This window comes from Mustela lutreola, chromosome 2 (assembly GCF_030435805.1).
Source record: "Mustela lutreola isolate mMusLut2 chromosome 2, mMusLut2.pri, whole genome shotgun sequence".
NCBI lineage: Eukaryota > Metazoa > Chordata > Mammalia > Carnivora > Mustelidae > Mustela > Mustela lutreola.
Genome location: NC_081291.1, coordinates 37,224,810 through 37,242,592, shown reverse-complemented (window position 1 = coordinate 37,242,592; position 17,783 = coordinate 37,224,810). Strand labels below are relative to the sequence as shown.

At 41.3% G+C, this 17,783-nt stretch overlaps 1 protein-coding gene across 6 annotated transcripts in view; it reads left to right on the top strand.

Moving 5' to 3' along the window:
- FRMD4B (FERM domain containing 4B) overlaps positions 1 to 17,783 on the top strand; it is a 323,466-nt gene that overhangs the window by 194,996 nt on the left and 110,687 nt on the right. For 5 of the 6 annotated variants that reach the window (XM_059161477.1, XM_059161479.1, XM_059161475.1 and 2 more), the window contains 2 exons: positions 8,722 to 8,787; positions 11,376 to 11,470. In XM_059161477.1, coding sequence (XP_059017460.1) covers positions 8,722 to 8,787; positions 11,376 to 11,470 — 161 coding nt within the window. Of the gene's footprint in view, positions 1 to 2,071; positions 2,172 to 8,721; positions 8,788 to 11,375; positions 11,471 to 17,783 lie in introns of those variants that run through there. The other variant, XM_059161480.1, reaches the window with a different exon arrangement.

Here is a 17,783-nt window from a genome sequence, read left to right as displayed (position 1 = left end):
ATTACTCAAGTTACTCAATTCAGTCTTTGGGAAATGGAATTCTCTCATTCTCCCACACCAGCATATTTTCCTTTCTTCCTGTGCTTCTTTTAGGCCACCTGCCTCTCTCTTTCACTGTCTCTTCTTTGTCCTCCACACCCAGTGAACCTGAGAGAGACACACAAGAGGCCTACTTTTGTGCAGCTCATGGAACCTGAGAGTTCACCCCAGGTCATAGCAACACGACCTATGACAAGTGACCTAACCTCTTGGCACTTCAGTTTCATCATCTACAAAATCTAAAGAGTAACACTTCTTACTTCGTAGGGATATCAGTAGCGTGAGAAAAGGTACTGCCTGGGTGCTACGTGACATCCAGTGGTTATCGAAGCTAGGAGAATCATTCATTGATACGGGAAAAAGAGGCTCCCAAAGACAGCACGTTGGGAGGGTAGGCACCATCTTGGAACAACTCGAGGGAAAACCACAGCTGACTCCGTGTGGAGACATCTGTGTCAGTCTAGGCCATGCTCTGAACGGGGGTGTCAATAGCTCATATTCAGTTAACACCCAGAGATGATATAAAGGAGCCCTATTCAGCCGGGGTTGACATCATTTGGGTGAAATCTAAAACTCCGTCCACTCAATAGATCCCAAAGTCCGAACGTCCTAGATACACCCTTCTACCTCTCTCCGGTTCCTCTAGAATCTCTCATCTGATGAGGAGTCTAATAACATGCCTTGTTCTCAGGGTGGAAAGCTTGTTTGCTGGGGAGGAGCCTGTCAGGACCAAGGCTCAGGAAGTGTTTTGGAGCATCCTCACTTTACCTTACTTATGCTGTGTAAATGGAAATCATTAGTGAATGTATTTCATTGTTGACTGTCTCTAGGTTCTGAGCAGTTAGGACTGTCCTTCCCTCAGCAGATTCTTACTTACCACACACCGTCTTACCCTGTGCCAGGCCCTGTTCTAGGTCCTGGGGAATACAGTGGTGAACAAATCAATCAGGGTCTCTGTCATGAAATCTACAGACTGATGGTGAAAGGTAGAGACTGATATAAACAAAAACAAAATGAACAAACAAAGAAATATTAGCGATGAAGAAAATAAAGCAGCATGACGAGGGAGAGTATCCAGTCCCCACTGTATTTTGAGGACAGGCCTCTTGGAAACAGCAACATTTAATTTAGGATCTGAAAGATGTAAAAGCACCCAATCATGCAATGACCTGGAGAACATTCCAGAGGGAACAGCATGTGCAAAATTTCAAAGGAAGAACAAGCTTTTATTTTGAGGAAGAAAGGGAGGGCCCATGTGGCTGGTATGTTAAAGCCAAGGCAGATGGGTTGGAATTAAAATTAGAGAGGGTTACATGGACACCCTCGGCAAGGGAAGGAGTTAGATTTTCCTGAGGTTCACATGAGAAGCCATTTGGCAATTTTAAGAAGGAAAGTGAAGGGATTTCATCTGTGTTTTAGAGATGCTGCTCACGCAGCCACATGGAGGAGATTGGATCCTCAGGGGACTCAAAAGCATGAAGCCCGGCTAGAGAGCTGGTTTTGCACACATCGCGGCAAGGGATGATGGGAATTAGACTCTGGATGGGCTACCCCACAAAAAAATCCTAAGGAGTCATTTTGATGAGGCAGGCTCTCTCATGCTAGGCTTTCAGAAAAGGTCAAAAGGGAATAAGAGAGAAGAAAGGAAAGGAGGGGGAAAAAAAAGCAGCCTGCTGCTTCCTTTGCCAAGCTTTCATATTTCCTTGTTCCAAAGAACTACTAAAGCAAAACCAAAGAACGCTGAGGTTCTGGTCTTTTTCTGTAGTTGTTATTTCCTGTTGCTTTTTAAGCTGACCGTGGTCATTATGAATGGTCCCACACTGCCCTGTGTGGACTTGCCTTTGGGTTTCTTACCAAGTCGGCCTCGTCTCTCCTCTCCTAAATTGGGTAGTGGGATTGGGTGTCTGGGGTGGGGTGCTTTCACACAGACTTGAACCCCGCTGTGGGTGACACGTCAGGATGCTTCGTGAAGCCAGAGGTCTGGCCTGTGGCCGATTCTCACTTCCAACTCTGCCCTTCCTCATTTGACCAGTGACCAGATGGACAAGGTCCTTCCACCAGCGCCCAGTGCTTAGCGTCTGAGGACCCACTCTGCCCGCGGGGAAGGAAGCGCAGGGCAGCCACAGACTGAGGTGGGAGTTTTAATCCAACCTGCACAGTGTTAACCTCTGTGTCCCTGGGGTTAAATGGAGGAGGAGGTGGCAGGAAAGGATTCAGGTTTGGTTGGGCTAAAGTGAAACTTTACAAAGAGATGATTTTTTAAAAATGTGTTTTCTGTTCCGTGTGAGGCATTGCTGCCCTGGGGGACGGGTCACACCTGAGACTGTTCAGACAGTCTCTGTGGGGTTTGAGTGGTTCTGTCTGTGTTACATCATTTCACACAGACTGGAGAAAGAGCATGGCCCACTGTCCTGCGTTTGCTTATGAAAAGAAACATGTACTTCCTTTGAGACTTCTTAAATGAAATGTCGTGGCCTAACTTGGCAAATTAGTTTCTGTCTGGAATTCGGGGACTGAAGAGCTTATAAGAAAGTACAGACTTGGGGCGCCTGGGTGGCTCAGTTGTTAAGCATCTGCCTTCAGCTCAGGTCATGATCCCAGGGTCTTGGGATCAAGCCCCACATCGGGCTCCCCGCTCCTCGGGAAGCCTGCTTCTTGATCTTCCACTCCCCCTGCTTGTGTTCCTTCTCTTGCTGTGTCTTCTATCAAATAAATAAATAACATCTTTAAAAAAAAAAAAAGGAAGACGAAGAAAGTATGGACTCTTAAATCTTAAGGCAATTTGTTAATCAAAAGAGAGAGAGAAGACACTTTGTAATGAGGTAGTGAAGAACACAGACTCAGGAGCTAGTCTGCCAGCTCCTAGAAGCTGAAATCCCAGCTCTACGTCTTACTAGCTGTGTGACCTTGGGCATGTTACTTGGCCTCTCTGTGCTTTGGTTTCCTCAGTGGAAAGTGAAGATGATAGAGCTGTTTACCTCATGGCATTAAATGAGTTGCTACATATTGTTTACCTCATGGCATTAAATGAGTTGCTACATATTCAATACATTGAACATGCTTCAATAAAATTTGTTTTTGTTATATTTTAAGAGAATTCTGTATTTATAGATATAATCATTGTCATCCATGAATAGTTCCCTTTAAATAATAACTCTTGTTGTTGAAATTAGAAGAGAAAGCATGAGTGGGAGTCATGTTTTAAATTAAATTAAAAATGCCTGGATATTTTTCCCCCTTTTGATGTTACAGTATTTTTTTTTAATTTAAAAAAAAAATCAGCCTGTTGCAAACAACAGCATGTGAATTAGATGGTATCTCTTCGCCAAGTGACCTTGTGCAGAGTACTTGTGCTCCAGCCTGGAAGTCAGAACCCTGAGTTTGAATCCCAGGTCTCGCCTTAACTAGCTGAGTGGCAATCGACACGTCCATTCCTTCATTGCACCACATCCCAAGTAAGCGATGGTTATTAAATGCCCTCTAAGGATCTTTCTTTTTTTTTTTTTTAAGATTTTATTTATTTATTCGACAGACAGAGATCACAAGTAGGCAGAGAGGCAGGCAGAGAGAGAGGAGGAAGCAGGCTCGCCGCTGAGCAGAGAGCCTGATGTGGGGCTCAATCCAAGGACCCTGGGATCATGACCTGAGCTGAAGGCAGAGACTTTAACCCACTGAGCCACCCAGGTGCCCCTCTAAGGCTCTTTCTATGTACAAGTTCTAAATTCTAACTACCCCTCGTCAGCCTACATGATTTTTCATGCCTGCTTTCAAATGTTTTGTTTTCCCTCTTTTTCCTCACCCATCCAATCTGTTGAAAATGGGCTGCATGGGAAGGCTTTCCCACAATTTGTCACCGTAGGGTGAAGGGAATAGCAGGTGTATAGCTAAGTGGTTAAGAGCTTGGGCTCTGGGTTCGAGTCCAGTTCTGCCCTTTATAAATCTTGTTACGTACAATCTCTCTAACCTCATTCACCTGTAATATGGGGAGAGGAGACGGCCTACTTCTCGTGGGTATCATGAGGGTTGGATATGTGAATACATGAAAAGTGCTGAGTGCAGGGCCTGGAACACAGAAAGGACCCGTTAGTGGTATTACCGGTGTTGTCATTAAAATGCCTGACGGGGGGAGGGGCGGGCGGTGCTGCAGGGCATCTGGGTGCCTCAGTTGGTTAAACGTCTGCCTTCAGCCCAGGTCATGATCCCGGCGTCTGGGAATCGAGTCCCGCCTTGGTCTCCCTGCTCAGTGGGGACTCTGTTTCTCCCTCTGCTCCCCCACCATGCTCGCACGTGCGCACCCTCTCCCTCAAATAAATAAACAAAATCTTTAAAAAATAAAAATAAGATGCCAAACCAGGTGCCAGGCTTAGAGAAGGCACGCAGGAGCTCATGGTCCCCTCTCTCTTTCTATGTCTGCCCCATCAGCTCTGGAGAATTTTTTTGCTATGTGCTTGTTAACTGAATTGTTAACTCTACCTATCATTTATCTTCTTCAAAATGGATTAGTAATCTTCCTCCCATTAGGAAGTTTTTTTTTTTTTTTTTTTTTTTTTTAATGGTAAGATAAATGGACTATAGGAAAATAACTGTGCTTGGTGGAAGGGGTTTATTTCACTCTCGGGGGTATCGGATGAAAAGCTACCAGGATATTGCTTATGAGCCTCAGAAAGGTGAAGTACCTTCTCCAAGTTAACCCAGCTAGCAAAAGATGAAATATGATTTCGAGCGCACGTCTGGCTTAGAACTCGTGCAAGTGACATCATTTCCCAGACCTTGGTGGTTCCTGGTGCTTAAATGGAGGAAGGCCCCCCAAAACGAAACCAAACAAAATACAGATACCCCTTTCAGAGGCTTACTTAGAGGTTCAAATACTAGACATTAATGAAGGTCAAGTGTCACGCACTCGGCTTGGTACACAGGAGGCCCGCCTTTGATGTGGGTTTTGTCTCTTCTCTGGCACTTTGTGAACTTAAATAGGGGTTTCCTTATTCTCATGATGTGACTCCCAGGAACCTGGCAGATAATAAATTTGGGTGAGGCAGACACCACAAACCTTGCCTAAAGAGGGAGCTGCTGTACCCCGTCTTCCCCAGCCCAGTGTTGCCACGGAGGAAATGCGGCCCAGTGTTTTCCAAACCTTCCGTCTCAATTTTTCTTCAGCGGCATCTTCTGATTTCTGATATCACCAACAAAAAATTTATTCATAACAAAATACATCCACCACCTTCCAACCTCTGATTTAAGTAAGGGACCAAGACAGGCCTTTCTATCACTAGCAGTGAGAAAATCAGTACTCTGGCCTCCCAGAGAAGCCATCCTCCCACGGAAGAAAGAGCACGGATGTGCCAACATGGGCTTAAAACTAACTTTTTTTTCCCTTCAGTTCACCTCCACTGTGCTTCTCCAGTTGTCCTGTATGGTCTCTTATCACTTCACATACTGAGATGTCCGTTCAGTTCTCCCCACCAAATGTCGGCCTTTCTCCTGACTGTTGTACTTGTGAATTGTGCATCTGTGATTATGCTAGATGACTTGATCATAGTAATGGTATCATCTGGGGAGCCCATCCTTTGGTAACCTTTTGTTCTGATTTATGTGTGGGTACCTGTGGTATCTGGGATGCTGGGGTGGCTCAGTTGATTAAGCATCTGACTCTTGGTTTCAGCTCAGGTCATGATCTTGGGGCCCTGGGATTGAACCCCACATGGGGCTCCATGTTTAGTGGAGAACGTACTTGAGATTCTCTCTCTCCTTCTCTCTCTGTCCCTCCCCACTCTAAAAAAAAAAAATTTATATAAAATAAATATAAAAAATAAAAATGTGCTTTATATTTTATATATAAAATATATTTTTACAAAAATATAAAATACAAACATTTATATATATATATATATATATATATATATATATATATAGTATCTTAGAAAGATGCTTTTAGTTGCAAGCAGCAGAATCCAACTCGAGTTAGTTTCAGAAAGGAAAAAAAAAGTCTTAATAAAAGGACTTATTAAAAGAACACGAGGGTGTGTCATGGAACGAAAGAGCAATAATTCACCCAAAGCAGCGGAAGTGACTACAAGTGACTAAAATGACATTAGGAAAGCTGACAGCAACTCTCTCAAGCTTTCCCCTTCAGGTTGCTTGATTTCTCTCGCCTCTTTCCGGCTGCTTGTGTCCTTCCTTCTCTCTGCAGATGGCTTTCCTTTTTGTCCACACACAGCAGAGGAGAACGGCCCCATCCTCTCAGCCTCAATTCCGGATTCCCTGAACTGAGGATATGATTGGCTCAGCTTGAGTCAGGTGTCTGTTCCCTGGTCCAATCAGCTGAAGCTTGAAGCGGAAGGGGTAGGACCAAGTTGTACAAATATGGCCACCACTCATGGTGTTTATCCTGAGATGGGCAGACTCACCAGAAAAGCATTTACTATTTAATTCTCTCGGGTAGGATGAGGTGTTGACAGAAGGAAAATGGACAAGTCCGAGCAAAGTACGGTGGAAAGGAAAAAAGATGCTTTTTGAATATCACAAAGTAAAATTCCTTTGGGTTATGCAACAACAGAGTAACTTGAAATATTTTATGAGTTTTGACATATTCCTTAATGGATTCGTGTTGTGTCAGTTGGTCTCCTGAGTATTATTTTATTTTCTCTCACCATAGTACACGTATTTGGGGTTTGTTTGTGTGGGTTTTACGAGAGAAGTACAGTGATTTGAACTGACACATTTCTTTCTTTCTTCCCGTAGAATAGAATAGTGGAATAAAAGGTGACTTTTTTGTTGTTGTTCAGATAGACCTTAATTTAAATCTTGACTTAGCTTTTTTCTTACTCAGCTAACTCTGGATAAATTACTAAATTCTGTACCTCAGTTTCCTTGTCTGTAAAATGGGGATATTGTCATATAGATTTTCTGTGGCACTTTTATGAAATAATGTACATAAAGTGCCCAGCTTAGTACCTGAAACAAACAAATATTTGTTCCCTTTCTCCTCGCCACCAAAAGTGTGTACTTTGCTGAGTTAAGGACAAAATCAGGGGCCATGGAACAAAGTAAAAGCCTGCCCTCTCACTTCTCCACACCACTTCAGTGGTTTCTATGGACCATGTCTCCATAATACCGTGATCTAACCAACGGAGCTAGTTTTCAGACTTTTAGAGCAGAGTTTAGTCAAAAATGTAAATGCAATAATTAGTATTTTTCACACAGAAAAACCATCACTTACCCCACTCTGAACCTCAATTTCCCCATCTGTTAAATTGGAGAAGGTCACAGCAATCCACAGGTGACTGCAGCTCAGAGATGATATGTATAAAACACCTGGAACAATGGGAAGTCTATAGCTGGTGCTTCGTAATAGAATGATTTTCTCTTTAAATTAGGTTTATATGTAATCTGAGTTTCCAGGTCTTATAGTTTGGTACAACAGCTGAGAGAGAAAATGCTGCCCATCCTTTTTCAAAGTGATGCAGAATTTCCTCATCCATGGGCAAAGTTGGGTAGACATTGTTCACCATGACATTGTTTAGAATAGCAAAGGACTGAAGGACATCTGAGTGTGTCTCAGCAGGAGACTCATTAAATTATTACATGTCCACTTGTTACTATAGAACCTTTAAAAAGAGTACAGTTGTGTCTCTATGTGTTGACACTGGAAAGATCACCAAAAAAGAGCCTAATTCCACTTGAGTTGAAAATATATATATATAAAAATATATACAATATTATGTATAATAATATATAATCTAATAATAATACAAATATATAAGAGTATATACCATGTGTGTATGTTTCTGTATACATATAGAATCACAGTACACACACACAGTCATATATAAAATTTATGGATAGTTATATACACACAAACACACACACAAATATTAACAGTACTTGCTTCATTTGCAAAACAATATGTCCAGTATAATAACATTGCAAAGCAAACCATTTATCATGAAGTTTTTGAAAATATGTACATGTATGTATTTGAACATATATGTTAAAACAGTCTGTGCTGATTCTCCTCAAACTGACAGGGTGGTGATTTCTGCAGATAAAATATTAACCCTGAGGTCCTGGGGTCAAGCTCTGTGTCTGTCCCGGCTCTCTGCTCAGCAGGGAGCCTGCTTCCCCCACCACCCCACCTGCCTCTCTGCCTACTGGTGATCTCTCTCTGTCAAATAAATAAATAAAATCTTTAAAAAAAAAAAAAAAGGACAAAATTTCAAAGATGGAAAGTTTCCATTTTAACTCTAATGTCATAGGTTTTCCTTTATAATTGTGCATTTATTATATTTATTAAAATATATCAATGAATATAGGCAATTTCATTTGAAAAATCCAATATTGATTCAATGAAAAATATAGTCGTTTCCTCTGGGAAGGAAACCAGCTTTTCATAGTATAATCCTGTGTGCACTGTTATGGGCATAATTTTTTCAACATAGTGATTTGTCTTTACTTTTCATTTTTTTCTTCTTTTAAATATAAGAAGAAATTAATTCATCTATTGATGAATTCAAGAGCTAACGCCAAACATTAAGTCCTATTTAGGATCAAGGCTGTTGAGTAACTCAACTGAAGCCATTTTTAGGCCGAGGACATCACATGTAAACTAAATTATGAATCAAGTTCAAGGGTCTGCTTGCCAGCACCAGCCCTGATGCCACCCTTGCTATCTTGTCTCCACAGATGACAGAAGGCAGGCACTGCCAGGTGCACCTCCTGGATGACCGGAGACTGGAGCTGCTGGTTCAGGTAGGTGTTGCTCGCAGAGAGACAGCCTGTACTGGTTCTCTCTGTGAGCCTCGTGGCCCGTGGTCAGGCTACTCACTTATTTCTGCCAATGACTGGGGATCATTTGAGGGGCAAAAGAAGAGCTTCAAAGTCAGACAACTTGGTCTACGTGTAAGAGTAGTTATGGTCTGGTGACAGGAATTTGAGACCCTTGGGTTCCAACCTCAGCTCTGACACTCAGTAGCTGTGTGACCCCCAGGAAGTGACGACTTCTCTGAACCTCTTGTTGGTAAGCTGGACGCCATCATGTTTCCCTAAAAAGGTTATTGTGTGCTGCAAATCTGCATGATGCCACCTTCTTGCTACACGACGTTGTCCAAGCTAAATACCCAGTATCATCATCTGTGAACAGAGATGGAGAAGGCTTAGTTTTCCTCATAGTATTATGACTAAAACCAAGGTAAACGTTATATGTGAATGAAATCCTTTTGTAAAATACGTGGAGTATATGAGTGGTGGTATTTTAATTGTTGATCCTTCTCTCTTTATTTACCCCACACTGTGGACCAAGGGCCTTAAAAAATTGTGAAAACCCCCTCTGAGAGTCAAAGCTGTAGCTACAGCTAGAACTCTCTCCTTTGACCAAACCTAAACTCTTCAGAGGCTCCTTTCTCACCCACAATGCTTAGGCTTCAGTTAGAATGAAAATAGTAGTCAATACTGTTTCACCAGAGTAGACCTCTTAATCTAGATTTCTGTCTATTTCTTTCTTCTCCTTCTCCTTCTCCTTCTCCTTCTCCTTCTCCTTCTCCTTCTCCTTCTCCTTCTCCTTCTCCTTCTCCTTCTCCTTCTCCTTCTCCTTCTCCTTCTCCTTCTCCTTCTCCTTCTCCTTCTCCTTCTCCTTCTCCTTCTCCTTCTCCTTCTCCTTCTCCTTCTCCTTCTCCTTCTCCTTCTCCTTCTCCTTCTCCTTCTCCTTCTCCTTCTCCTTCTCCTTCTCCTTCTCCTTCTCCTTCTCCTTCTCCTTCTCCTTCTCCTTCTCCTTCTCCTTCTCCTTCTCCTTCTCCTTCTCCTTCTCCTTCTCCTTCTCCTTCTCCTTCTCCTTCTCCTTCTCCTTCTCCTTCTCCTTCTCCTTCTCCTTCTCCTTCTCCTTCTCCTTCTCCTTCTCCTTCTCCTTCTCCTTCTCCTTCTCCTTCTCCTTCTCCTTCTTCTTCTTTTTTTAATCATGACCATCTTTCTTCCCCAACAGCAAACATCCAACTCCCAAAACACCATAATGAGCCCTGGGTTGTTTGGCTCTAAGTTCAAAAAAAAAGCCCATGCAGGTGCCGTCCTGTGTATCCCCCTTTTCTTCTGAGTCCCTCCAAATCAGGTCCCCACTCTCACTCTGGATGTTTCCTCTGATTCCAAATCATGCTCCTTGACACCACGTCCAGTGCTTCTCAAAAGCTCATAGATTACATCCTTCTTCTAAATAAGTTCTTAGTAAAGACTGGTGATGATCATCAGTACAATGACTAAAATCACTCCCGCTCTAGAGAGAAATGAAAGGCTCAGGCTTTGGAATCAGAAGGAACTAGGTTCAATTCCCCGCCCTCATTGACCGGAACATCAAGTCAGGTGTTTGTTTTTCTTGACTTTGGTCCCCTCATCTCTAAAATGGCAATAAGAACCCCCTATCTCATAGGCTCCTTGTAAGGATGAAATGAGACAGTAGATAGAAGGAGTTCAGTGCAGTAAATGGGAACCAGGAGTAGCGTAGTAGTTTTATCTGTAACCGCACAACCTTAACAGCATCTTCAGCTAGCCCTCACGAAGCAAAGTTATTCGTACAGTCCAGACGGTGAGGTGTTTTATATTCTTTGACTTGGTCACTAACATCATACTATATAAAAAAGAGTATTTTTCCAAAGTATCATCAAGTTAATAAACATACTATTCCCTAGAGGACAAAATAAGGTACTGAACTAAATTGCAAAATACAGGAAAACGATGATCTCATTGAGGTTTCTGTTACAATTTCTTCCCCTTCCCAATCTCTCGGAAAATGTGTAGTTGATTAACATAAATAGCAAAACGAGGCGGGGTGTATTTAAAAACAAACCAGCAGGGGCACCTGGGTTGCTCAGTTGGTTGAGCGGCTGCCTTCGGCTCAGGTCATGATCCCAGAGTCCCGGGATTGAGTCCCGTATCAGGATCCCAACTCCGTGGGGAATCTGCTTCTCTCTCTGACCCTCCCCCTTCTCATGCTCTCTCTCTCATTCTCTCTCTCAAATAAATAAATAAAATCTTTAAAAAAAAAAAAAAAAAAACCAGCAGGGGCACCCGGGTGGCTCAGTCAGTTAAGCATCTGCCTTTAGCTCAGGTCATGATCTCAGGGTCCTGGGATCGAGTTCCACATCGGGCTCCCTGCTCAGTAGGGGAGCCTGCTTCTCCCTCTGCCTGCCACTCCCCCTGCTGTGCGCTCGCTCTCTCTCTCTCTCTCTCTCTGTGTCTGTCAAATAAATAAATAAAATCTTTTTAAAAATTTTTAAAACAAGCAAACAAAACTTCTCCAAACTATTTGGGGCAGAGAAGGGTTGTAGCTTCTGATCATCCTTTTATTTTAACAGCCCAAACTTTTATCAAGAGAATTGTTGGACCTCGTGGCTTCACATTTCAACCTGAAAGAAAAGGAGTACTTTGGAATAACATTTACAGATGACACGTGAGTGTTTTAATCATTTTCATTTGTTTACCTTTCACGGGGATGACCTGCTTCTTGTCATTCACAATCAGCCGAAAAGGGCAGAAATGCTCCAAGAATTAGAATATGTCCTGCTTAGTTATAAAGATTATCTGAGACTTTTCTCCTAGGACTATTGCAAAGGGGGAAGTAAGGGAATACTGATCATTTTTAAACACCAAAATATTATCTTAATATTTTAGAAATCTGTTTTAATGAGTTGCTGTTCTTGGGAGACTATCTGCAGTTTTTATACTGTAGTTATGTATGTGTGGTCTGTATTCACTCATATACTGCAACGAGATTTAATGTTTTGGGTGTTGGTGGCAAGAAAGTTTAAAGGCAAATGTATGGCCCACCTGAAAAATGTGTTTCTACTTTTAATTAAAAATGACCTTTTTTGATCCCGGGGTCCTGGGATCGTGCCCTGCATCAGGCTCTCTGTTCAGCAGGGAGCCTGCTTCTCTTCCTCTCTCTCTCTGCCTGCGTCTCTGCCTACTTGTGATCTCTGTCTATCAAATAAATAAATAAAAATCTTTAAAAAAATAATTTAAAAAAATGTCTTAAATTTTTTGAATGACCTTTTTCACTTCCCCCATGTCATTTTATGTTACCTCTTTACAATCTTTTTCTTCTTCTACTTATATTTTTTATGCCAACTTGGACAAAGCATATATTTATCAATAATATAAATGCTTTCTGAAATGAAGCATGTGTATAATAATAGACTCATAAGAAGTTAAATCTCCATGTAAAAAAATGTTTGGTCTTACCAGTTCTTTCCTCTGTGTGTGTGTGTATGTATGTGTGTGTATGTGTGTGTTCTGACAGTCCCATTTGCCTAAGTTATTTGCAACCTGATAGATTATCAGAGGAATTTTTCCTCTTTGTGGGGATAATATCCAAAGAGTTCTTCAAATATTAAAATTCAAGCAAATGCATTCCAGACACAAAATATATTGGCCAACTACCCAGCATTCTTTCTGTAACTCTCCCAATGTAAATTTTTTTCAGTTCTTTAATTTAACCAGGCAGAAAATAATTTCAAGATGGGGTTAATTTTTTTTTAACACCTTGCTTCTGATTATTTTCAGCCTGGGTGGGCCACAAGTCTAGCCACACACACCCTTCCATGGGCTGGGCAAAACCACTTGTCAGGAGACAGAAAAACCTGAAAACTCCGATCCCAGACCCAGGATGCTTCCTGAATCGGAAGTACACTGGACAAAAAAAACACACTTAGACATTGCCCGCCTCACTCTGATGCACAAAATTATCAGTTTACCCAACAACTATTTGAGACCCTATATGATCGGTCCTCTGCTGGAGGAAATAGGAAGCGCAGACATCCATTGACCACATACTCTTAGCTGGAAATACAAGGTTAGTGCATGTAAATTAGTGATTAAATACACACACACACACACACACACAGGTTGAAAGTGATTGTACATGCAATAATTGCAAACACTACATGAAGCCCAAAACACATAATGGCTAAGCTATCTGGTTGAAACACTGTGGTTTAGAGAGGTCACGTAGAATAGAGGTGAAAAGCATGAATAGTAATTTATTCATTCAGCAAATATTTCTTGAGTGCCCATGAAATGCCAGGCATCGTTCTAGGTCCTAGAGATTTAGCTGTGCATGACAGAGACAAAGTTCTTGTTTTCACCGAGTTTATATTGCAATGGTATGGTCTAGCAGAACAAGTAAACAAATAGATAAATGAGAAATTACTTGAAATGATAAGTGCATAGAAGAAAATGATCGTGGCTATGATGAAGAAAAGTTGGGAGGGGTGTTAGATAGGATGGACGAGAAAGGCTTCTAGGAGGAGACATTTAATAAGAAGCAAGATCCCGTTCTGCGTACGTAGAGGGAGACATTCCAGACAAAAGCCGGGGCGAAAGCTTTGAGATGAGACAGAGTTTGACTTTTGGTTTTTTTTGTTTTTTTTTTTTAATTTTGTATTTTTGAGAAAGAAAAAAAAATCCAAGGGCGCCTGGGTGGCTCAGTGGGTTAAATCCTCTGCTTTTGGCTCAGGTCATGATCCCAGGGTCCTGGGATTGAGCCCTGCTTCGGGTTCTCTACTCAGCAGGGAGCCTGCTTCCTCTCTCTCTCTCTCTGTGCCTGCCTCTCTGCCTACTTGTGATCTCTGTCTGTCAAATAAATAAATAAAATCTTAAAAAAAAAAAAAAAGGAAAAAAATCCAGTATGACTGGAACATAGAGAGTAAGAAAGAAAGTGGTGCCCGTGAAGGGTGAGAGGGAGGCAGGGAGTGGCTATTACAGAATTGTGGTAGCTATGAGATTTTAGGACAGTTACTTAGCATCTCCGCTACTCCAGTGTTCTCTTTGATACATCGGGCATAATAATGGTACCTTCACATAATAAGGACTAGATAAGACACATGTACTAGGATGCTGGGATTGTGTACTGTTAAGTCCAGTAGGGCATGCCCAGTTCATCGGTTAGGCACATGCTGAACGGTAACTGTCATGCTATTGTTGGTACAGTGGTAAGTTCAGTGTCCAGTAGGGACCTAATGGATGACTAGAGTAGAATTCTCCCAAAAGAATAACTACAAATGGACAGGACAGGGCAGACTTTGGGTGGAGGGGAGAGAAATGGGCGATGACATTCTAGGAAAGACTCATTTTGTGGCTCCGTGTGTGAGCATGGAGAGGACTGTGGTGCATTTGCTCAGTGGTGAGGAGCCCGGCCTGAAGGTGGCGCAAGAGGTAAGAGGAACAGGGTCATAGGCGAGCCCTGTGTGTCACATAGATGGGAGAGGCACCCTCCCCCCACCCCCTGCTGTAGGATGTTTGCACAGGAATTACATGATTTATGACTGGTGTTGCAAGTTCCCCAGCCTGCAAGGTTTCATGATGGGCAGGAAAAGGGGGTCCTGGCCACAATGGATGGCTTCTGGGAAAACTCCCAGTTCAGGTGAGCATAACCAAACAGTGCATAAATCAGTCATTCAGCTGTAAGGTCTTCTCTTCAGAAAGAAAAGCTATAATATGAACGACTTCCTTTAATGCCTTGAGCCACGTACCCCCCTCTTCTACTCTGGGATATCTTTCTAAATCCCCTACTGGGAGAAGAATGTCTCACTCAAGTGTCTCCTCCAGCATTCTCGTTTGGCGACAGTGGTTGATGATTGTAATCTTTCCAAGAAGCCTGGCTCCGTACTCCCCCGTGTACTCCCCTGCAAGTGACAGCACAGTCTATTTTTGAATTACAACCAGTTTGGAAGGTGTCTTCTGGCTATAGCTATGTTTATTTTCAGAAGAAGCAGGAGCTGGACTTTGGGAGGGTGGAGGGGGATTTGGCCATTTCCACCTTTCTGGGGAACAGGTCTGGAAAATTGCTCTGTCTAAGGGTGCCTCCTTGGAATGTCTTGGTCACAAGCCCTAGCTCTTTTTTTTTTGTCTGGAAAATATTTTTGGAAAGTATTTTCTTTCAGCACTCACTTTCCCCCGCCTCCATAAAACCACTGAGTAGGATCCCTCCCAGGATGCTGTCTGAATTGAATTTCCAACTTAGATGCCACATCAGCCATCTGCCTTTGGTGAACTTCTCTCAACAGAGTAAGACAAAGCTGAGGGGGACCTTTTGTCAATGAAACTTGCTACTGTCTATGCCTCCATGCACAGGCCAAGAAGAGAAATGGAAAACTGAATTATGCCATTACATAAGAAAAATAGTGATAGTGACCAACAAAAATAAATCCACGGTCCTGTTGAGCGTGGGGTAGAGTTCCTGGAGATTCATTCCACTTGGAAGTACCTCCTGGTGTTGTGTGTGCAGCGGCAGTCTTTCACCTCTAGAGGGCAGTCTTGCCCTCCAGAACCAGCAGCCCTGAGGTTCACCAAAATGGTTCCCATCCCCTTCAACCCACTTCGTTTTTTCTTTAATTCTCTTGTTTTGAAAGACTTTGCTGAATAAGCTTTGCTTATGATGAAATAACAGTTTTCACAACACAATTGTGACTTTTGATCACCATCCCATTTGCTGGGTGTGAGCTGATGATGGGCTTTTGGACCCATCCAGATACCATTTTTGATACCATTCCAGACCCCCCCCCCCAAAAAAAAAAGCTTGCTTTAGGGTTGAGCTGAGCAGCTTGATAGAGGAGACTGTACAATCAACTGTCTTCTTGAGACATTGATTAGCTCTAGTAAATTTGCTGATGGAAAAACTTGAGAAAAGCAAGTTAGAAGCAAAAGTGCTTTTTAATCTCATGTAGTCTTAAAGACTATAAAACAACACGTTAACCTTATGTATATCTCAGTGGTAGAGTTATGGGTAATTTTCAGTTTTTTGTTCTTCTAATTTACTCTTGTTGGTGAGATTATGGATGCGTTTGTTTTGTTGTTGTTTTTTCTTTGAAGTTATTATTATTATTATTTTAGTAATCTCTACACCCAGTTTGGGGCTCGAGTTCACAACCTCAATATCAGGAGTCACCTGTTCTTGCAACTGAGCCAGCCAGGCATTCCTGAATGGATTTTTAAAACCTAATTCCTAACTTACCCTTTTTAAAAAAATTATTTTTATGGTACATATACATGAATGTCTTTTTATAAAAAACATTTAATATCATGATTGAAGCCAATCCATTTTGATTGCCTCCCCACTCCAAATGTCACAGTTTGCTCTATATCTCTCCAGAACTATAAGAATTTCATCCATTATATAATAGTGTTTTCGGTGTGTGTCTTTGGTTAATATAATTGATTTATGTCATATATGTTATTATACAACTTCTTTCCTTCATTCTTGGACATCATTCCATACAAGTTCATGTAAATATATATTGTGCTCTTATAATAATGCCATATCTTTCTTATATAAAAGCAAAAAGCACGAGTCCAAATGAGTCTCATTTTCCCTAAGAAACTGTTAAGAACCGATACTATACACTATTTTATGTACTTTAAGACACATATTTGAACATGTCTGAGATTGGGGTATGTCTTTAAATCAGCAATTCTAATCTGGATGAAATACAGTAGAAGAGTCCCTTACCTTCTAGCCCCCTATCATTATATATATAAATATATTTTTTAAACAAGCAGTGTTTCTTAGAACATCCCCTCATATCACTTATATCATCTTATTTATCTTTATAATATTTCTCCAAGGAAATCTAGGGATAATTATCGAAAACCTCATTTTATAACTGCAGAAACAAAGACACACTTTTTCCAGTGTTGAGAATAATAAGTGACAGAGATCAGCCAAATGTTATAAAAGCTGATTCAATCAATATTCCAGTCACCTAATATACCAAAATCCTGTAGTGTAAGTTCTGAGCTCAAATCCTGGCTCTGCCAATTTTTTTGCAAGCTTATTGTAAAATATGGCATTAACACATAAAAACTTCCAGCTCTGTGGGGACAGAGTAACTGTTATTATTATGAGTAACTGTTATTAATGATTATTATTACTATTACTCTTATTATTGTTTATGTTCACTTTTCCTATCTACTTATAATGAATACAGCTTAGAGTTTTCTGAGTTTTTTAAATGATTTATTCAAAGACCAAAAAAGGTTGGAAAGTATCTTGTGGCCCATTATAGGTGTTATTATAATTTGACACCCCACCACCATTTGCATGTTTATAAGCTTTCTATAAGCAAGCAAAATGGAGTCTATGCCTTCTGGGAATATACCGTCCAAAATGGACCAGCTGGTTGAACCGCCTTGGAAAAGTCCTGGAAACAAATCCCAAGCCACAGTATCATCCTTTGGATCCCTCAGAGGTCAAAATTTAGGGAGAATTATTTATATTCATGGACTTGCTGATGCTCTTGAGTAAATAAAAAAATACATGCTCAAATATTAGGAAGTCCATAATATAGAAACAGCACTCCGAGAATATGGAACCCCATGCTTTATAGAAAGCTGTACTGTTGTTCTTTGTGTCTGTCTGATTTTACGAAACCAGGCGTTTTCCCCTTCTTGACTCTCTGCAGTATTTCAGATATCATATTTAATAAGAATTTGAAGATTAATATATTTTCACCTAGTTTTTTACCTCCAGAGGTACCAGGTAGTATCAGTTTCTTGTTTATCCTCTCAGAGATATTTTATTCATATGGGTGTGTGTGTATTTTTACATTTTAAAATGGCTATATGCTGTACTCAGGTTATGTACCGTGCTTTTCCATTTCACATCATGTCTCGGAAATTGTTCAAAGTAAGTTTGTGAAGATACCCTCCATCTTTTGTATGGCTTCCTTGTGTGTCATTGCTCAGTTTAAATTCATGTTCTAAGCAAC